Source organism: Morone saxatilis, unplaced genomic scaffold, assembly GCF_004916995.1.
Source record: "Morone saxatilis isolate NCDOM2014 unplaced genomic scaffold, NCSU_SB_2.0 Contig5, whole genome shotgun sequence".
In the NCBI taxonomy this organism is placed as follows: Eukaryota; Metazoa; Chordata; class Actinopteri; family Moronidae; genus Morone; species Morone saxatilis.
This window is the reverse complement of record NW_023340095.1, coordinates 12528348-12551301: the sequence shown is the minus strand read 5'-3', so window position 1 is coordinate 12551301 and position 22954 is coordinate 12528348. Positions and strand designations below refer to the sequence as shown.

Here is a 22954-nt window from a genome sequence, read left to right as displayed (position 1 = left end):
GGGACCATCAGTTACTAAATGAACATCATGCTGTATGGAAGAAGACTGAAACTAGAGACTGAGACCAGAAACTCATCAGGAAACTGTTTACTGAGCTCATACAGGAAGTGAGAAGTCGGCTCATCTCTCCATAAGACTGAATGGTATTGTTTTTTATTGCCGCCTGCTGGACATTACAGAGAATGCAGATTTAAGACACTTCACAGACCCGGAAGTTCTGTCCATTATATACACTGTCAATGGCTGAACCGCCATGTTTCTACAGTAGCCCAGAACGGACAAACTAAACATTGTCTGTAGATAGGGCCTTTTGTATGTGTTCTGAAATTCAGCTGTTCAAAATGATTATTTGGTGTATTTTCTGGGCTGCGTGCAGACTTTGAAGTGCAGTGTAGACAGAGGAGCTTTTTAATGTCTAAAGAAAGAGAACTACTCATTCATCCTCACAGCCTCCACAGACTGTATGTTCATTACTTTATAGTGTCACTGTTTTAACACTAGAGGGAGCCACACAACTTGACAAACATCAGCAGCTTGTCTGACTATGGAGAAAAAAAGCCTGCAGAGTTGAGGAGACAACATGGTAAAAAGTTGATCTATATGGATTATATGGAGGCCGAACTGACAGTCAGACAGGGTTGTTACGGACACAAAAGCAATTGTTAAAATGTCATATTTCCTAAAGGTATTTTGGCGTAATATATTTCCATAAACTACAGAACACAGTGAAAAACAAATATTTGTATATACTAAAGACCAATAAAGATAAGATAAGATAAGATATGCCTTTATTAGTCCCACAGAGGGGAAATTACAAGAGATTTATAGTGAAAGAGAGGCTTTATTTGTCATGACTTCATGACATTATTCCACGTTGAATTAAAAGTGAATATATATCATCTGACAGAGAAGAGTAGTCTATAAGAAAACAATGGACAGATGATGCAGCTGCTGACTCTAAAGCCATGACATCTCTTACCCAGCTCTTACTGGTGCAGCTCCATCGCCAATAACATGAAACTGCTGGTACGAGGTCATAGTTTCACCCCCGTCTGATTTGACTGTGACCATCGCACATCAGTTTCATATATATGGGCCATTAGGGGCCAAATGAACCTGGGACTGGAACTGATGGGTGATGACATTGATTGGTTTGATAACAGTCGAATCAGGTTCAGGTTAAGAAACTATCCAACACAATATAAAGGGGTGTCAGAGTCTTAAGTATCAATACACATGTGTATTTTTTTGCTTCATGTGAGCTAATAGAATAAACAGAAGATAAATGCTGAGAAAAATAACAGTAAATAATAAATCTGTATTCCCCTCATTAGCATCTTATGACCCCTCACTGGGCCAGAATAACCCCTTTGGGCCCCTGGGAAAAAACCTGTCTACTTTTTAGTAAAACTTGAGCACAATATAAACATATAACTAAACTAATAATACAGATGTTACCCTAAAGCACCTGACAAATAAACTCTTAATGGATTTAATACACAGTGAACCTGGGGTCGTTGCACAGTCCAAAACAAGCGCTTCCTGTACACCTGAAGGTGAATGGTTGTAATGAAGGTCTTATTCATTGCAGGAACTCTTTCATTGAGTATACATGTTGTCTCTTTGTATAAATGGTCACAAATACACAAGATCACTACTATTTCCACACACACAATCTATTTTTATTGTGTATTAACAGCAGTTGCAGTACAAAGTAAGAAATAGTACCATAAATTACAAATCCAACATGCTAAAAGTATACAGGTTAACATAAGGATTCACTCATTCTTGATGAGTTGCATATAACGGAATAAGCATAGATAACGGCACCTAAAAACGAAGGCTGTTGGTGTGCTGTGTGCAAATACTCGGGCACAGGGCCAACAATTGGAGAGATGCCACCAAAAAAGGCAGCTGACAGACGGTTTAAATAGTCTCTTATTGTTATTCACTTTGAGCCACACCATCTGTATAAAATGTGCGATGTAAATAAAATAAAAGAATTCGTTTTTATGCTCATTATGATGATGATTATCATTATTATTTAAAAATGTCAACACTGTCAGTATGGCATTACAGAAAAATCAAAAACCCAGAAAAGGGTTTTGCTGTAAAGGCTAACATGAAATAAAAGAAAAATGGTTTTACATGAAAATGTAAATATCTTTTATAATAACAGTTGTGTATATCTTAGTGTATTCACCTCACTCTGTTCAGATTCAGAATTCAGATTCAGATTCAGATTCAGAAATACTTTAATAATTTTGTTGGGTGATATCAAATGTCACCCCCAGAGGGAAATTATATCGTATACATACTCCAGATACAAATGACTATTTATACCAAAAACATAAATATATATACCAACATTCAACACAAAAAAAATATAAATATATACATAGAATATAATAGGTCAGTATATATATAGTTATATATATAGTAATGATATATATATGATATATATATATAATATATATAATAGCAGATCAATATAGCAGTAATAATAAAAGTGCAAATAAGTGCAAAAGAAGAATAAATGTCTATAATTTTGAAATCAAATTCACAGAGGGGGGGTTCTGACCTCTAGGAGGCGTTGTAGAGATGATACCACAGGCAAGGAATGATTCCTGTGGCGCTCTGTGGTGCATCTGGTGAGAAGGAGTCTTCGCTGAAGGACTCCCTGCTGGCCCAGTGTGTCATAGAGAAGTGTTCAACATTGTACAAGATGACTGAAGCCTGGCAGGCATCCTCTCCTCCTTGCCACGGTCGTCAAGTGTCCAGCTCCTCCCACGACAGTCACGGCCCTGCCCGTCGTTTGTTTAAGTACTGTTGTTGTCTGCGAACCTTCAGCCTACGGCGCCCCAGCATGTGACAGCGAAGAAGATCGTACGGCCCCACAACAGACTCGTAGAACATCCTCAGCATAGTCCGGCAGATGTTAAAGACTCTCAAGCTCCTCAGGAAAAAGAGTCGTGCTTGCCCTTTTGTAAGACAAGATACAAGATAGTTCATTCTGTTAGATGCTGTCATTCGAGTGTAAATAATCGCTGCTAGTATATTACATATAATAATCTTAATGTTAGATTAATGCTTTGAGTGTCAGAATCAATAAGTAAATCAATAAACCCTCCCACTGACACTGGCTCTTAAACCGCACCCTGTATAATATGCCATTACATTCATGTTTTTATCTGCAGCATTGCGATTCTGTCAGCTTTTAGCTTCTTTACCCATTTATTTAAAGTATGGCTGGCCATCTGTACATAATTCTATTTTGTATCATTTATCTTTATTTTATATTTTATAGCTTATTTGTGATCTGGGCACCAATGGACCAAGGCAAATTCCTCCCTTTAGTGAAAACTTACTTGGCAATCAAACCTGATTCTGATTATGGGCAATCATGAAGTCCACTCTGCGTGAACCAAAGTGTCACTTGCAGCTGGACTGCGCTGGTTGAGTCCCCTGAACTGATGAGACAAATCCAAGAGAGGGAATGGTCTCCATTAACATCCAACTACCAACCCGTGCCCTTGAGGTTCAAGGCACCTAAACTGGAGATGTTTGTTTGGGGCATCGTCATACTCCAGAAGCGGAAGACATAACAGAAGTTTGATAAATAATCAGCCGTCTCCTAAAAAGTCTGATGATGATTTACAACAACAAAGGATTTACACTGCCACTCCTGTGTTTCTTGTGTTTAAGTAAATATACACCGACTCCACCACCCAGGACCAGTAGACGCAGACAACCAAGGATCAGAGTGGCAGGATGGGAACGACCAGGTCTGATGTGAAGAAAACAAACAGACGAGAAATTTACAGTGACTGAAATAACACAAAGTGTGGATTCAGCTTTCTGAACAATCGCAGAAATTCTAAACCTTAACGTTCGTCTCATTCGTTTGGATCTGCAGTGGAGATCTCTGGGACCCAGCAGCGTCTATCTGTTGTTGTTTGAACAGGTTTGGTTCTGAAAAAACAGGTTTATAAGATTTAAAACACAATATTAAAGAGGGAAACAAAACAATTACTAGGACGACGGTCATTAGAAGTTGTTCACAAAAATCATCGTTTAGTTTAGCCCCGCTTTGGAGAGAAATCCAAACCCAAGTCTCGTCAAAAAAAAAAAAAAAAAAAAAAAGAAAAAAAAAAAAAAAAAAAATTGCCTAAAAATTAAAAATAAATTGAACTGAGTCTACGGGCCTTCGCAGCCTTCTAATGCAAAAGGATCTTAAACATTGCGTATGTTTTAATGAAAATATACGGATCTTTAACAACACAATAAAGTTCAGCAGCTGTTTGCTTTGATCGTAGCAAACACTCAGTTCAAGCTGACCCACAAAGACCCAAAAGTTTGGGCACCTAATGTAAACAACTTGCAATCACCTACAACACAAAGTTGTTAAGCAACTGATGTCCTTCACCTGGGGCCCTTTAACTTCGGAGAAACACTGTATCTCCTCCGTCCTCACAGCCGTCACGTTCAGGACTTGAACGAGGATGTCTCCTGCCTTCCTCAAGGCGTCCCCCGAAAGCCTCCCTCCGACGTAGCGAACCGTCGCAAGCTTCATGTCCAGGTTTCTCGTGCCTGCCCTCCTGTGAAGGGCACATCTGACTCTGCCGTCCTGAGGGGTCGGGCTTCCAGGTCTGGCCTCGACCACTCAAACCGTGCAGCCGCTCCCACGTTTAACGAAGGCTGGCAGGCGGCACGGCAGGATGACGTCATCGCGCGAATGTGGACGACGATTGGCTGAAGAGACCCGACCAACGACGAGGCTTGACGCTGTAAACAGAGTAACATTTAACGACTTGGATTCGATTTACTGACAGTAATAACGATATTATCTCAGCTAGTATGTTTACTTAAAAAAATAAATAATTCCACAAGCTTACTTCACTGGACGTCGAGGCTGCCATACTCAAACATACCGTAAGAAGAGGAAATTGGAACCAAACCATAAACCCTGGAGTTCCCTTGTGACTCTGTTGTTTCAAGAACATCCTCTGGGTGTTTTTTTCCACTATAATAAAGAAATAAAAACACATTAGTGTTTAGTTTGACATCAGCTAGTTAATAAATACATTAAATTAATAACACAGACACACACACAGCATACAATACACCAACATACACAGTAACACATATAATATCGACCATATACACACGCACACACACACACATAACACATACATACACACACATAATACCACACATATACACACGCACACACTCACATCCACACCACACAACTACACACACGTATATACACCACACAACGACAAATCCCTCTTCCCCCAGCAACACAAAGCAAACACACAATCTATCCAACACTCACAAACTCATCATCATTCATCCATCATCATCACCATCGTCTCCCATGTCTTACCGATGCGGGTCCTCGTGCCTGACCCATGGACTGCGCACTAAACAGAAAGTACTTTAACGTTAACGCGAACTTAACTTAAAAAAATAACTCGGTAGGATTATCAAATACACATCCAGGTCAAACTCCCCGAAGAGACCCGGAAAACTGATCGAACAGGACCACAAACTGTTACGGTGAGCTGTCAGAATTATGAGAAAGAGCATGTGTATGAACCAGCTGACAGCAGTATATTGGAGTTCCTGTCTGTTGACTCCCGCCCCTCTGTTGCTCATTGGTACAAGGACAGAAAAACCACATGAATGAGGTGAGCTGACTTCGTGAATAAGGGTAACCTTCGGGCATTTCCGGGTAGAAGTATAATTACAGTACAGTATGACACAATGTTAACAACGTTAAACCTTAATAAAAGACAGAAAGAACACTAAAAAAGTGTTATAATCATTGTTATTTTCTATACATTTCAGTGATTTGTAGTACAGAGCTAACACCTTTACATTAAGGGCTGGGTCTTAATACATTTGTGTTTGTGGATAAAGGATTTTCCTAAAAATAAATCAAATATTCAACAGAAATTCAGTTTCCTGATGTAATAATAATGATCTCTGGTGAACTGTTACAGCCAATCGTACATATCACACCAAAAAGCATAAACCATAAATAATCTGTAGCTTTTACATCGCAGACACTGCAGCTGTTGTGATAAAGAGGGTTTAAAGTGAAGTTTTTTCGTCTCTGGAGGTAAAGACAGACCAGATATTTTCCTAAATAAAGACCCATTTCTAAAAAGACTTTAGGATCAATACCCCTGCTCAGGGTCTCCCAGCATGTAAGCCTGATAATAATGGTAATAACTCAACTGTTGTATTCTAAACTCTACTGGCAGACAATATAAGGTTTCTATCTACTGGAATATCAACTGAGAACAGAGGGGAGTGTATAAACTGATAGATAATGCTTCAGTGAGACAATATTAGAAGAGACTTTAGCTCAACATCAGACAGAGGTCGGCTGAGAGACAAACAGACACAATCAACACTGTGATTGTCTAAAAATCTGATTTATTTCACTGTATTAAAAATTCATATTTCACAGATAAAGTCAACATCAAAGCAATAACATCCGACAATAAAAATAATAAAGTACAAACACTTTGTAGAAATGTTTTAAAAACCCTTGACAGTACCGCAGATGTACAACACTGCATCAACAACGTAACATTTTAAAGTGAAAGAGGTATTTTAATGGCTTTGTTTCCCGCTTACATCTGTTCTTTACACTACGTGCCACATTCACCCGTTCACACACATTCACACAGCGACGAGACAGACGCTCTACGGCGCAGATACTGTGTTTATTTTACGAGCACGGACCAGGTAAAGCAAGAGTGAACACATCGGCTACTAGATTTCTGCAGCGTTACGTGCCGAGTACAGCGGTCTAATCCGACCTGCTGACGGCTGTGTGGGAGCTGCTCATCTCTACAGTAACAATAAACACCCAAAGGAAATGAAAAACGCCCTCTTGAAACTCCAAAAGCCAACATGACAAATTCCTTCCATCGCCCCCGTCACAGCCACCAGACACACACAGTCAGTACCCACTGTGAGAGTTACAGATACCGCTTCCTTCTTCTCCATAACATTTCCGATACTTGTCTGGGCTAATAAATTACGTGGTATTGGATCGGTGTACTCGCCGATACCCAATCATTTAGGCAGTATCAGAGGTACAACAACTTCAGTCGTTATCCCTTTTAATCCCGGGGTTTGTTCCTATTGGCCAGTTTTATCCAAGGTGGAAGAATTAAGCCCGGACATTACAGGAGTCAAAAATGTCAAAAATGTTGGTTTCTGTGAGCCACAATGTAGAACCAGTGCTACATACTATAACAGCGTGATATTTTTCCCCATAAGACACACACACACACACACATTCTTGCCAACTGAACAGACAACTATGACACTAGACTGCGACAGCGACAGGTGGTCACAGATCATGTGTGGTAGAGGTGCAACAACGTTTATTCAGAAGTGAACTAAGTATTAGTGAGAAGGTATAATTAGTAATATGTTAACAGCTCGAAAACGAACACTGGCCACTGCAGAGAGGACTCAGCCTTCATATGTGGTACACGCCGGTTTAAGTGGGAGTTTGCAGGTACTGCTTTCTAAACAGGCAGAGTCACAACAGCTCAGCTTCACAAACATTCATTTTAGCTATACCATGAATAGACAACTTACATGACAGCGGTTATCAGTTACATCTAATTACACCCTAGGAAACACACAATCAACGTCCTAATGTAACATGATGCATTCATGCCCTGCAGAGACAATTCAGTATCTTCATTAAGATCTCTGAACTCATGAACACATTATGAGAAACAGATATGAGGACAATACGTCTTGAAGTTGCTCAAGCCTGAGGCTGTTTTTGTTGGAGGTAGATGTGAGGACGTGTGGATCATTCAAAAGCAAAGGCACAATAATCAACATCAAATGCAGGTACGCTGTGTACTGTAGTGGGGATATAACTGTGACTTCTTGCCCGAGCAAGACGGGCATCGAGATTCCTTAAGCCCTCAAAGTCCGGTCCATCCCAGTGCTCTTAAGTTGTGTTTGGATCAAAGCACGGCCCCTTAGAAGGCCTCTCAATATTGAAACAGGGCAGTGAAAGTCCCACAGTGGCTCACAGGTCTTTGTGGACACACACTGGCTCAATGGATAAAATAGACTCACTATATTCTCATTTGCTCCCCAACAGCAAGAAGAAGCCCCAGAGAAACAGAAGAGTATTGTGCTCATGGTACGGCCTCTTGGTTTATGTCAAAAGACTAACAACAAAGTCATTAACAGTCTTCAAAACTGAAGGAATACACACCAAAGACCATATGAGTGTATTTAGGCAATGACGCAAAGCATTAATGATGCTGACATTTTCCACCAGGTATATGTCAGCTCTGTGACCTTCATATATGGGCTTTTCGTTACCTTGGAACAGCTCGAGGCAACAATACAAACGACGCCAATCTATTGTACAAGGAGACGGTTTCCTTTCACAGAAGAGAAATTGGAAACCAGGGTGGTTGAGGGGTTCCTCAGGTTATCAACATGTATGTTTTTCCAGGTCATTCCTGACTTGATAGAGTTCAAACCCATACCGGGTGTGAGGAAGAATAGATCCTCACCGGCACAATGCTGATGTGACATGTGGTTAATGGGGCCATCCAGCTATACCGCAGTCATCTGAGAAGACGGCTATATATAGAACGGAAACAGGATTGTTTGACCCGACTGCCTCTGGCAGGGAAGTGTTTCATACACAGGCGGTTGGTGAGTTAGGACGCGCTTTGTCCTCTGTCAGGTGGCACACAATAGAGAGAGCTCCCTTAAGCTCAGATCAACTTCACCACTCTTCCAGGATCGCAGCAAACGGACATTTTCCAGCGTTCACCTCTTCCCTATCAAAACGCACTGCCAGCTCTCTTCATCGACTGACATGAATGATCACTCTCAGGTTTCCACACCGCCGTCATGGCGACGTGGAAACTCTCACCATGGGCTGACCTTCAACTTGTTTTATTGTTTTTATGAAGTGATCAGATATTTTAAAATCCTCCTGTGAACTGCATAATTATCTGTTCTTTTGTTGTCCATTCACTCAAAGCAGGAAACAGGCCCGGCCCGGCCAGTGAGTTCAAGCGGTCCATAAACAATGGGAGGTTAGCTAACAAACCCTTGAAGGAGGAAGTGTTGGGAGTAGGTATGAAGGACGGCGCAGTCTCAGTGTCGGCCATTGTAAACAAAGGTTGTTATTCACACTAACACAAGTGTAAGGGAAATTACAAAAGAATAGACACTTTTATGTAGGCCTAACTAGTCTACCGGTTTGACTTAAGTGCTTCCCGCACAGCCCTCATCCTTACAGCCTGTAGGAAACAAGCCTTTATCTTATAATGAGCCAAAAACAGAAGTATGTTGGGACACTAATAGCTAACCTTAAAGAGTAAAGACAATGTTTGACTTGTTAATGTGATACTACAACCAGCATGTGTTATTTCACAAGCCTGCAACAGATCATACACTTCAAATAAATCACTTTATCCCAACTTTTAAAGCACTTTCAATGTGAATATGAGTTACAAACACTACTACAAAGGTGTAGCATCTCTTATTGAATGCCAGGGATCTCTGTGATGTGGTTATTGTGCTATCAGCTTGAAAACATTGATCACCCAATCAGCATGTTACATGTTGACAGCAATAATTGTACAAGAACACTACATGTGTTTAACAGTGTATTTTAAAAGTCTAGTGTGCAGTGCCTGTTTCATTCTTTAAGGAAGTCCTCGGATGCCAATTAGCAGCATTTGTAAGCAACAGAAGACGTCTGGCAAACAGCGCTTTGATGCTTGAGTTCTTAAAGTAATATGAGTTAACAGAGCTCCAAGGAGGCCAAATAATCTGAGGAGAGTTGTTGAAAACACATGCGACACACTAACAAAGAGGAACATCGGTGACAAATCGCTTTAATGTGTTAACCAACGAGCGCTCTCTGGTTTGTATGAAAATAAAAGGGCTTGTGCTCGACCATTCCCCAACTTTTAGCTGTGTAAACTCCATCCACTGGGAGCAGGAACATATTGAGGGCAGGAACTATAGCCCAAGAAGCAAACCTGGAACATGGTTCCTGCAGAGTTCCTAATAAGGTTCTTAGGTTCCTAAAAAGGTTCCTGCATTCGAAAAGAGCCAAGTGGACAAGAAAAGTGGTGGCTTTAATGGTTTCTTCTACAAGAGTTGTCTTTATATACTGTGGAAGAGGGATACTATTATCAGAAGCATTGTGTTCTGGGTAAAACAAAAGCCTCATAAACCCGTCACAGGCATGACGGGTTACTCCCACTTTACCTTGTGGGAAATCACAGGCAGATACACAGTTACAGCTTGGGGCTAAGCCATCTTGTTTCTTATTAAGGAGAACTAGCTACATGGCTCAAAAAGGATAACAAGTCTGATCTACTCATTAGACTGCCATGGGAAAAGCACTGTCATTTTGGAAAGACTGATTCGCCCTCTGAGGCCACTTGTCTTTGATCTTTTCTAATATGACTGATGAATACATCCAGATACAAGCCTACATGCTGGCTCAGCGGTGACAGTGAAAAAAACTGTGTCTTTTTTAAAATAAAACCCCAGCAGTGTTGCTCTAGAAGTGTCAAGGCTTGTTTTAGAGGGCAATTACTGCTCTGAATTACACCGCGGGCCCTGAAACTGACTACACCTGAAATTAAAATGTAAGAATAAGACAAGACATTACACATCCTCGCCAAATAAATATCACACCCCCCGCTACACGCAGACAAACAAGGCTAACCATAGGCTTACATATAACCTACATTAATACAGCTTGACAGATCATGGATTGCTTATGGATGACTTAACGTGTACAGCGGCTCTGCCTTCTAAGCTTTCACAAACCAGTTTCTCCACTCTGAGCCTTTCCTTTTCTGTCACATCTGTTAGACGACGTCTTTCCACAGCAATTATACTCCGTACTTCCCACCATCAACCATCCCTCTTCTGTCATCAGTCAGCCGCAGATTTTAACGGCACGCTGTGTAACAACAATCGTCTCATCAGAGTTACGGTCATTAACTCCTGCTATCGCTGCTGATTAAACGTTATCACTCTATTACTGATTTGCCATAGCAATCAAGTGTTAATGAACATCTGGAGTGAAAAATAAATAAAAGCTGAGCCGTTGTTGCTTACACTCGGTTCGACGTTTGCCTCCCAGGAAGCCTGGTGTTTGATTAAGGGTGAAACATTAACAAGTAGTGTTTAAAGTCTACAGGAAGTTCCTTCATACAGGGCGAGAGACTGTCCTCATGCTAAGATTTGTCGGTCAGAGGGTCACATATGAATGAATCGGCTTATTAAGACAAAAGAGATTATTACAGAATTACAGGATTCAGAACATGGTAGGCTTGAATCCACTGACTTTTACGCCTGGAGAGTCAGGACTTCAGCCGGTGCACATTCAACAGGGCTTCAAAACAATACACACCATTGCAGATAAGATGCCAAAACCACTTTTTTATTGGAGTGAACGGTTTATTCTCTTTAGCTAAACTGAGTAAACTAATTAGGATACTAATTACGACAAGCCTCTATCTAGACTGTTGCAGACACAGTTTGAGCCTGACACATCTGACACGGAGACAAACCAACAATTCCAGTTAAGATTTGTTTCAGCAATTCATTATTAAGACAGGAACACATCAAACTGGGCACAACAGTCTTACTCACAGACTTCACAGACCAGCTCTCCCACTGTGGAATCGCTAAGTGCTTGAAGGCTTTGCTTATGAGGGAACCCACAGTGCTTCAATAAAAAGTGCTGTTAAACTGGTGATGACAGTGTAATTTTTGCTTTAATACTAATAAAAAAAAAGTATAAAACATGGCACTTATCACAACTTGTTTGTCTTAAGACATTATGGTGACTCAGAAATACATTGATTTGGTCCAACAGCACCATTTTGCTTAGAAACAGGGTGAAAACAACAAACACTATAGTTCTTTAAACGTGTTATAAAATATGAGCCTCACACTGTACACTCCCCTGTAATCCAGTCAATGTACTGTACGTTTACATCTTATATAACCGGAGCCCAAATCAGAATCTGTATCGTGCTACAATACACAAGCTGTGATTCTGGATTTAATCTGCTCATCGAGTTTTTGCAGGTAGTTTGTTTGTGTGTGTTCGCTGTGAAAGAAAAGTGTCTTCTTGAAGCTGCCAGAGCTGGTCCACCTGTCAAAGTTAACCTCGATGCAGTGAAAGAACAGTGAGTCTGCTTTATCATTTTGCCAATGTCAACAAAATTAATCACAAAATCAATTCTTTGTAAGCATCTTGCCACAAAAACTGCATTTGAGGCATCTCAACATCTCTCTCTCTCTCTCTCTCTGTGTGTCTCTCTCTCTCTGTCTCTCTGTGTCTCTCTCTCTCTGTGTTCTCTCTCTCTGTCTCTCTCTCTCTCTCTCTCTGTGCTCTCTCTGCTTCTCTCTTCTCTCGGTCTCTCTCTTCTCTCTCTGTGTCTCTCTCTCTGTGTCCTTCCTCTCTCTCTGGTCTCTCTCTCTTGTCTCTCTCTCCTCTCTTGTGTCTCTCTCTGTGTCTCTGTCTCTCTCTCCTCTCCCTCTCTCTGTTCTGCTCTGCTGTCTTCGGTCTCTCTCTCTCTCTCTCTCTCTCTCGTGTCTCTCCTCTCTTTTCAAAAAGCTTGACAAAAATGCAAAAACAGTAACAGGCCTGTTTACTAAGAAGCTCCAAACACACACATGCTTTAGATACAAGCGCAGCAAGCATGAGTGCACAGGCATTGGAAAACACGCACACACACACACACAATTGCTCACGGTCCAGAAAATACTGCAGTTTTGTCCTGACATATTATTGATATGTAATTCAGCAGGAGGCCTCATACCACTAACCAACAGTCACTGAGATACAAAGGTAAAGCTATATGCATGGCTGTCACTGATGACCTGAGGGTAAATGGGGCAATTAAATGGTAACGGCAAACATTTTGATACAGAAATTGTTAGGAGCCTTTGAGAAACTTGATCTAATTCAATCAAACAATACCACTCTGCCAGTAGGCATCCCAGCGCTGAGAATGAAACATGATATCCAGACATTTCACAACGTCGGGGGGGTTGAAGAAGATTTCCACGACGCGTGTTGACTTTTAGAAGACCAATAAATAGATACTACCACACTTTTGCAGTGTTAGCCATGTTATCACTTTAAACTACCTCACTGCAGGAGATTGCGGGGGTGCATAACAACCTCTGCTTTGTTCGAGCTGCAGGAGCTCACGGGGTAACTGCTACTGCTATTACACCGATATTTCACAACATGCCCTGAAACCACCTCAATGAGTTGGACACGTAAAAATGTCTTGGCCGTGATCCCACTTCATAATACAGGTTATAAAGATCGCTTACAGATAGCCCCAGAGACTGCTTCCTTGAGAGTTCCCATGATAACCAGAAGTAAAACTTTATTTACATAGCACCTTTTTGACACAAGAGATCCAAAGTGCTTTCCAAACAACAAATAAATCAACGTAACAACACACGGAAACACAAGTAGCATGTAAAACAAACAAAGGAAGATAAAACAAAAGGGAGGGATAAATTAAAAGAGACACGACAGATGAGAAAAACAAACAAGGAGATCTATAAAAGGGTAGAGGTGCGTTTTGAGGCAAGGACGAAGTGAAACTTAACTTAAAGGTGAGGTGTGAGAGCACATTTAAGAGTGTTATAGGACATTATATTAGGGCTTGAATGTGTGTCAGGTTTGTGTAATGTCACCTCATTATTCAGGATCCATTCAACAAGAGACGTGGTTAAACAGCATGCTGACAGTAGGGGTCCTGAACCCACCTAACCCTGAAAAATCTGGCTTTCCTACTGGAACCACGTGCGTCTGCAATGAGTAGCCCCTTTCAAAAGTACAAACTCATCATCATCACCAACCAGCACCATTCAGTATGCTGTCTGTCAGGTCACTGGCTCCAATAACTTTCCCTCCTCAGCCATAACAATGTGACTCTGATGCCAGCATCTGTGACTGGCCAACTGGCTGTGGACCATGGGAACCAGGCTCTGTAGAGACTGGGAGGCAGACTGGTGAAGCACTTTCCATGAGATGAGTGCTCTGTAGTGCAAACATCTCATAACCCTGCAGTTGGGAGACAATTGGGGTAGCTCTCGCCTTGGCATAGAGGCATGCAAATCCACCGTAATGGTTCCATAATCGGCGTAAAATTGCCTGAAATTGTGCTGGAAAGTGAATACGGACGATCTCCAGGTTAACTGGCAGTCGGCGTGATCGTCAGCAGCAAAGCCTGTTCCACCTGTTGAGTTTGAAATGGAAAACCAACACTTGCAGTGCAATTGCCCTTGAAGCTAGATGGAGGCAAGTAACTCGACGCAGGGAATAGCAAAGGTTGGGGCAGGTTCTGCCGAGGTACGACGCCAAGAGGTTATGGGGTTATGAAGTCTTCCTAACACTTGTTCAGAGCGCACCTTGAATCGATGACTTCACGTGCTCGCAGGGATCAAAGCTGCATCCTGACATTTACAAGCAATTTCTCAGAAGGGGAAAAACTGAGCTTTGATTTTCAAAGCACCTGGCTGAGTTACAAGGGGATTCCTTCATAGGAAACATGCTGAAAACAGCAAAAAGTCGTATACAGCCACTGGTCAAACTTCAATGACTCAATCTATGTGGGCGGACAAGATTACAGTCCTTTATAAGCCTTAAGCCTACTACTATATCTGGGTTGGGTTTCTGGTTTGGAAAACCACTGAATCCAATCACAAAATACAGACTAACATTAGCATCAAACAAGGCCGCAGAGTTATAAGAAAAGTAATGAACATTTTGTAAAAACATCTGCACGCTGGTGAGCGATATTACCTCTCTTCTTGCCTGGATGTCTGTTAATCTTTAGAAAAGCAAAAACCCAGCAGTGCAGTGAACTGACAACTCTTCCATGGCTGCAACCAACAATTACCATTCATCAATCTAACTTATAGATTACTTTTGAATGTCTTTTAATCAATCAAATCACTTGTTTTAGTCTGTAAAATTTTAAAAAACAAAAGTAAAAACAAACTGCTGTCACCAATGGTGTGAAAACCAAAGATATTACATGTAAAATAATATAAGTGTTTATATATAAAAGCATTTTCTGACATTTTACAATGATTTACGACAATCTGCATCTCTTCTTCAAAATAAAACACTGTTTATATTCTTTACTGTTACTCCTCCATATTAACTTGAATCTTGAATCTGTAAACTTAGTAATTTGTTGCCAGTATAAATTAATCGATTAATCGTTTTAGCTCTAAACTCTCCAATGACCACAAAGCCAAAAACCCGTTTAAAGTCACTGATAACAGGACAACAAACAAGCCAAAAATAATAAAAGTTTAACACCAGCGGTCACACCTTTCTGATGAACCGTTGGAACGGTTTGAACGGAAACGTTACCTGCAGGAAAAGTTTGACTCAACGGAGCTTGAGTAACGGTAACGTTTACCGTTAAGTAAGTAACGACACAGACAATAACTCGACCACAGAGGCTAAATAACATATAATAATACATGTTAAAAGATTCAAACACACTGCTGTCATTCCCGTTGGTTTTTGACGGCTGACTCAATGGGCATGTCCCGACATTGCTCCCAACAAACTGCCACTGAAAAACTCTCCCTGGGGCAACTTAGTCTCCACTTTTCTGCACCGGTGAACCGACACCTCCGGGCTCGCTGCGTCGACACAAGCAAAACTTGAGGACATTTCTGTAAAAAAAAGTCTCACCTGATAAATGTCATGGATTATGGAAGTACCCACACACACAGAAAAGTTTTCCCCCCGGTCTTTCCCAGCGTATCTCCACACGGACTCAGTTTCCCCCCCACACACAACTTGATCCACCAAGGTAGGCTACGGGACGCCGGGCTCCTCCTGCTCCTCCTGCTCCTCCTCCTCTTCCTACCCCGCATGAGGTCATCATCAACAGAGGGCAGGGAACCAAGACAAACTGCCCCCTCCCTCTCTCTCTTTCCTCCTCCTCTTTTCCTCTTCCTCCCCATTTCTCTGTGCATGCCTCATGGACGTGACAGGGTGCTAGGGATGGGTAATAGCCAGGGTCTGTATCATCAATACTGCACTTAATCAATTAGACTTAGAATCACTTTTATTGGTCAGATTATGTGCACACATACAAGGAACAAGACACATGTACTAACACATACTAACAGCATAAATACACAGAACAAGTTCAACAAAATAGTTATAAACTAATATGTACAGTTATGCATAAACAAACAACACACAGTAACATTTGTAGACAATAGTGCAATGGTGCAGAGTGTAAAGGATGCTGAAATAAATATTTTACGTGGCAGTATAAACATTATGCACAGCATAGGTAGATGTTCAATCGTGATTTATGCAAGTTTTATTTAAATGTAGCACTTTTTAAAGAGATTTCCTGCCAATAAAGTCAACACAACTAACTAAAGTCTAACAACTGTCTCTATTTAAGGTAGCATTGTTTGTTTGTTTTTTCCAAGAAACTTCCATGGGAATCGTTAGGGAATTACAGACTCATTGGATAAAAGTGTGTGATGCTGATACAATTAGTTGCAGTTAAAAAAAAAGAAGAAGAAGAAAAGAGCTAGTAATTGGACCCTGTGCTGATTATTTTGTCACAGGTGAAGCATTACTGTTAATTTGTCAAATTAAAAGTCTAAACATTGTTTCAAAGCCCTCTCTCCCCACTGCCAGGAACATTTCTGGTTGTGAGTAGCTAATTTATGTATTTATTTAACCCAGATTAGTCCAATTGAAATATACAGAGTCTAAAAACACCAAGGTTTCCCAGCTTTTCATTAACAGGCCACCATTAAGTACACTTCTTCTGTTTATTATAATATTAAACAGGTCTAGTCCTCATTTTTCACCGGCTAAATTAACATGGATGTTGGAAACTACCTGGATATAAAGATACAGTAAAAGGAACAATACACCTTCACAGCAGCCATTTTGACATGAAATAGTAGGGTAAACACAGGGGTCTGCAATTATACCAATTAAGGCTCCATTCCATTTAGTTTAGCAGAGCAAAATGGCTGCTGTGAAAAGGGTCTACTGGAGTATAGAATGATTAGTTAATGAATTAATTGAGAAAAATCAGTCGACAACAAATTTGATAAATCATTTCAGACTAAATGACAAATGATAAAATTTTAAAATCCAGCAGATTATTAGGTTTCATTATTAATCAGTAAAGAATTTTTTTAGCTCCACCCCTATTTCAGATCCATATGTTTTATATTAAATGGTAACTTTTACTCCCTATATTAATCTTATGTCGGTGGTTATTTGCTACTCTACAGATTAAGATTTTATACACAAGATATAAAAAAAGCTCATAAAGCGTGATGCATTGCCACATTAAATTATCCAAGGGCATATAAAAGTAACGTGGCACCACCTGGGCTGGCTACAGCATTAAAATGCTGCTTCAGATCAAAGATTTATCACTCTGAGTCTTTATAATAAGCACTTTTATTATTAATACATTTTGCTGCCAGTACAGCCGTACTTTCACACAGGCCAAACACAATGTTGAATGCAAGAATCTGAGCATATTTTTCTACCACTACCTAATTAACATGTAACCTGTAACTGATTTAAATAGCCCCAATCTTAGCAGGTAAAATGTGTAACTTCCACCTTGTTGATTTACATTAGAAGAGGATGCTTGACCTCAGCATTTAATAATACATACCAGTTTATAGCTTAATTTAAATGTCATTTCCATGGAGAAAGCTAAAATGTTCTCACCGTGCAGGCGAACAAAACAGAATGTAATTAACTTTTAATCACGCAAAGCTCCAAAAGTGCAAATGAATGCTTAGATTGCTGCTGGATTATTGTAATGAAATACACTGCAAGGCTTTCTAGACTGCTGCACTCATCCTGGCAGGTGAAGCTCATAGTACACCTTAGTCTATGGTGACCTCCAGAGGTAACAGTATTTTATGCAGCTTGTTCATGTGTAACATTTGAGACATGTTCAACACAAGTGTAATATCATAAAAGAATTATTTAAAAGAACATCTTTCTTGTGCAGTAAACCAGCACAATTAAAAGTGTACTGTTGTGATAAATATACATTTTGAGTTTATCTAGCCCCAGTGGCCTAAGTAGGCTCAGGTGTAGGAATTGGCAGCTCCTCAGAGAGGTGGCCAGTTTGACTTCCTGTGCAGGTGCTCTTGAGCAAGGCAACCTAACCCCAAGAAACTGCTCATGGGCACAGCTAACGTGGCATCACTCCACCATCTCTCCCTGTGGCATGTCCACAAGTACGAAGTGTGTATTTTTAGCCTGTGTGTGTGTTGGAATAAAAAAGAGTGAAAAGAAGAATTTATAATAAAGTATATATCTTCATGTAAAACCACATCTTCTCTGTCACCCCACTCCTCCTGTGTGAGGCGGTGTTACTCAGTCGGTGTGCAGTGTTTTCTCAGCAGCGTGGTGGGCGTCGCGGGGTCAGCGAGGCTCCTCAGATGGCTGGGAATGGGCAGACACTGGCAGTGAAATGCACCGTGTCTGCAAGTCAAAAGACCACCAACTGCTCCACTCCTCAAAACCGAGCTGAAGAAGGGTTTTGAACTTCACACACAGATGGTATCAAAGGCATGTGTGAACAGCATGAGCATCACAGAGAATATAAGGTCAGCACATTGTGTTTACAAGGCTATCATCAAGTACTTTCTTGGCGTACGGACGAGCAGATATTGTTTGTGGACTCTTCTGATGCAAACAAAAAGGCTCATGTAGGAACACACGGGCATGGCGCTCAAGAACGGGGGCAAACATACTTGCATGTCGACACTCAGGGATTAGGGATAGAGTTGCTATTGTGTTTTTACACTTGCAGGGATTTTTATTGAAACTGATCACTTACACACAAAGGCCTGTTCTGCAGTGTCAGGGTGTGCGTAGGTATAGCATTACTCAAAGTGAATCATGCGCCTGTGACAGTATAACAGAGTGTATGCACACTTTATTTTTTATTATATATTTAAGATGTGACATCATATATATAAATTAATTTTGGGTTTAATAAAACATTTTGTTTTTCAGTTATATACTAAAACCTATGACTGCAACCTAGTATGCTACTGGTCTCCCACACATCTTAAAACCAGGCATTGTGTTGGTTATGACGAGCAGGATAAGCTTGGTCAGCTGTGTGTGTTAAATGAAATACTAATTTACAGTACATAATGAAACTGCAAAAGATATTAGTCAGTGTAAAATGTTGACTGAAAGAAAAGCTGAGGTGTAAATAATATTTCTTATTAAAACATTTGCATCAACAGAAGCATCATTTTTTATTAACACAGTTTTTCCTACTGACAAGTCAAAAAGGACTATTAAAGATTATGTTTTTTAACTTTATATTCTTTCGATAGGTTATATTGTGTTGTATTATATTGCACAAACATGACAGAACCCTGTAAGGTAAGCAAGCTTATATGTAAAGTGGAAACCAACAACCTATTGATAATTCAGTTGGTCATCCATCTCCTCCATCCTCTCCCTTCTTCCACCTCATTTGCATTACACCCCAGGCTTTGGTTCATGAATACAAGCCTGCATTCATAAATTATCCCAGAAAATGATTAAAAACCAAGAATGACTTGCCCGTCTGCACCATAGCAACAAACATATTGTAGTCCCTTATGTTTTTGGCATATATATATATATATGATGATGCACACAGGTTTTCTACAAATAAGTGCTGATTACATGATCCAATATAGTTACTGCATTCTGCTCTACACAAACAAATCTCTGCCTGGCTATATGGTTTCATGCATATGGAGGTGCCTCGCCCTACACAGGTACAAAATAGTCAGATTAAAATGTAATAATTATATTCAGGTTTAATACATAACAGAGTTTACCTTTTTTACTTAGCTGTTCTCTTGTAGATGCTAAATTTAGCTGAGTGTAATTTTTCTTCCAGACCATTAATAACGAGTAATAACGATAATGAGTCACTGCCTGAACATACTGAAAGTTAAATTCACAATAGTTCCTTTTGCAGCATGTTGTGTAACAGCAGTGGTTGCAATGCAAATGGGGTATGTGTGTATAAAAAGGGAATTTTGTACTTAATTAACTTAGTTTGATTTGTGAACATTAATCCTCATTTGACATTTTGAGCCTTATGTTTATAAACAGCTAAATGTTGCCACCTAGTGGCAATTGCAGCTTACTGCTAAAGAAAGGAGACGTACAACCTACTGATGCCATGCAATTTTTTTTTTTTTTTTAATAAATCTAATAAGTGCGAAGCAATACATAGTGAAGATTTCACTGGAGAAAAGAAATGTATCAAAAACCTGACTTTAGAAGCCCAACCCTCACATTAAATCATACCCAAATGCCATCCGTTTTTCCACCAGCTGGTAAATACAACTACAGCATTTCACTTACAACACTAGGAAAGGCACATTAAATGCTGGTTTATAGTGCTCTCACAAATAAGCACAGGCTGAAAAACCCATTTTCTCTTCTAAATACAGAGCTTGATGAAAGCCGTCTTCCCATCAACACTTCACAGACAACCTGTCAGTCCCCTCATGTGTCTAACACTTCATGTTTGTCTTTCACAGTTGACTTAACAAGGTTCCCTCTGGGGCTTTCTCAAACACATGTTCAAAACTTCCTCGGCTGCTGGATGAGAAAGGTCCGGGGTGAGTGGGGCTTCTCCATCGCAGGTCGCACCTTGCTGTGCCTCACACTCACTGGCGTCTCTGGAAAGTCGTGGCTCAACTGCAAACACATCAGGCAGGATTTTATTACCCACAAGGCTCTGGGGCCTGAGAGGCACCGTAACTAATCCAGTTTGCTCAGTAGGAGTGAACCCGACATGCAAAGCAAGAGCTGACTTTTGGAGTGTTTTTGTTTACCTTGTCAAGAGTTCCTGCCAGAAGAATACCAACTTGTTGCATCCTGTTGGAGGTGGCGAGGGACCTGCTGCAAGATCACATGTTTCAAATACGACTGTTTCACTTCATCAAAATGCTGCTGGGTATTCTTAACATCTTAAAGGTTTGATGCAAAATGAATTTCTGTGATCTTGGACTTTACACTGCTGCAGACTGAAGGCCTTACCTCAATTTATCAGACCTCTTGGTTTCCTTCTCTGGAGTCCCATGGGTGGCACTCTCTTCCAAGCCTTTCTTGGCCACCCGTTTACCTCCAGCCTTCACTATTAACCCACAGAAGACAACAACAGTTGAAAAAGTATGTTATCTGAAAAAAAAAAAAAAAGAGTGGCCTACATCTTACAGGGTAGTTTAAAAACTGGGGGGGTCAGGGGTACATTTAAAAAAATGAGGTCACAAGAGGATTAAAGCAGACAGAAAGAAAAACATTCCCACTACACAAAACTACATTTTTCTTTTTTTGGATGCCTCTGATTTTTGCTTCCTCCCCTTGTAACCCCTTCAGACCTTAGCTTCAGGCTAAAAAATACATTTAAAAATCATTAAGAAAACAAAAATCACTCTTAACTACATAGATGTGTCACTCAAATGACAAGGGCTGGGAGCCACAAGCCGAAGGGGCGATTTAGACATTAAAGTAAATAATAAATAAATATGCAATGCCAATTTTAAGTTTAGAAAGAGGCATTCGAGTTAAATATGCATGCAAAAAATAAGATATAAAGTATAAAGATGTCTCTGATTGCTCAACAGTCTGAGTGACGCCGCAGCTTTAATGAGAAACCACAAAGAATACAACCAGCACGACGAAATAAGAGCCAACTAGAATTTAATACTCGGCGATGAACACATTTGCAGGATTTGTGCATGCATCAAACTGTGCCTATATGGGAGGCTCTAGTCCGTCGGAACACTGTTACTTTCAACCAGGGGCCTGCTGGAGAAAACAAAAGCGTGAGGCTGAAAAACACACGGCTGCAAAGAGCTCAGCCAGATTGATGCGATCATTATCACACAAATCAGATCGTTTCCCGCGATGCGATTGCAAGTAATGTGTATTATAAGGGGATGCGTGGGGTGGGGTGGGGAGAGAAGAAAAAAAAAGCAGATAAAATGCTTGGTGAAAAAAAGGGGGTGGATTTAACGGAGTGCACGGATCTCTATGTAGGTCGAGCAGAGACAAACAATAACGCTTTTGGCTTCGTCTAAGGGAAACAAATAAACAGTGCGAGTCGAGCAACCAGTTTACCTGCTGGAGGGTGGCCAGCTTTCAGCAGAGGAGACTCCTTCGCTCCAGATTTGGCGAGTTGCTGCACCATTTTTGAAAAAAGTTTTCCGGAGAAATAGCAAAAGGAAAGCACCAAACTCTTCACAACGCCCACTCTGTTGTTTTTATGCTCAAACCCAGCTGACGTCATGTGCGGCTACAGGAAGCCTGCGGTAGCCAGAGCCACGCCCACCGATGAGTGGATGAGCCATTGACTGTATATGAAGTAATAAAGGGGAAATGAAACAGCGACACGGTGTCTCACAGGAAAACTTTTGTATTTTTTGTTTTGTCTCAATTGAAGTTGCTCTTAGTGTTTTTGAAGTGCTGTCTTATTTTGGAGCCGTAGAGATCATCATAAAGTCCCACTCCATCAAAAATATGTTTTTCTTCTTGTTCCTACAGTTGGATGTTTGCGCTTCACTCTGCAGGATGATTTATGTGCAGAGTTTGACACTAGAAGGATGCTTTTTTGACATTCATCTGCTGAAAGTGGAAAGTTTCTCTGTGCACATTGAAAAATATAATAAAAAATTATGATTTTAAGGTCCTGCGAGCATGATTTGCAACATCACAAACAGTTTTGAATCCTGGTCCAGTATGCAACTTACATCACACTTACTAAGTGTGATGTAGAGACGTAAAGCCACCAGTGCACAAACACTGAGAGTGGAGTAGAGA

At 40.6% G+C, this 22954-nt stretch overlaps 2 protein-coding genes across 8 annotated transcripts in view; both read right to left on the bottom strand.

Moving 5' to 3' along the window:
* Positions 1-15941, bottom strand: part of tanc1b (tetratricopeptide repeat, ankyrin repeat and coiled-coil containing 1b) — a 101832-nt gene extending 85891 nt beyond the window's left edge. For all 6 annotated transcript variants that reach the window (XM_035675977.1, XM_035675980.1, XM_035675979.1 and 3 more), the window contains exon 1: positions 15791-15941. The gene's annotated coding sequence lies outside the window, so the exon portion shown is untranslated. The remainder of the gene's footprint in view (positions 1-15790) is intronic.
* A 4358-nt stretch (positions 15942-20299) lies between these two features.
* On the bottom strand, positions 20300-22463 carry dap1b (death associated protein 1b). 2 transcript variants are annotated; one of them, XM_035677194.1, is made up of 4 exons: positions 22256-22463; positions 21173-21269; positions 20968-21034; positions 20300-20830 (listed from the first exon to the last, which is right to left on the bottom strand). In XM_035677194.1, the coding sequence occupies exons 1-4, from the start codon at positions 22422-22424 to the stop codon at positions 20714-20716; spliced, it is 450 nt and encodes a 149-aa protein (XP_035533087.1). In that variant the 5' UTR covers positions 22425-22463; the 3' UTR covers positions 20300-20713. The 2 variants fall into 2 exon arrangements, with proteins under 2 accessions (XP_035533087.1, XP_035533088.1); XM_035677195.1 differs by having other exon boundaries at positions 20968-21031.
* Between the last annotated feature and the right edge of the window lie 491 nt (positions 22464-22954).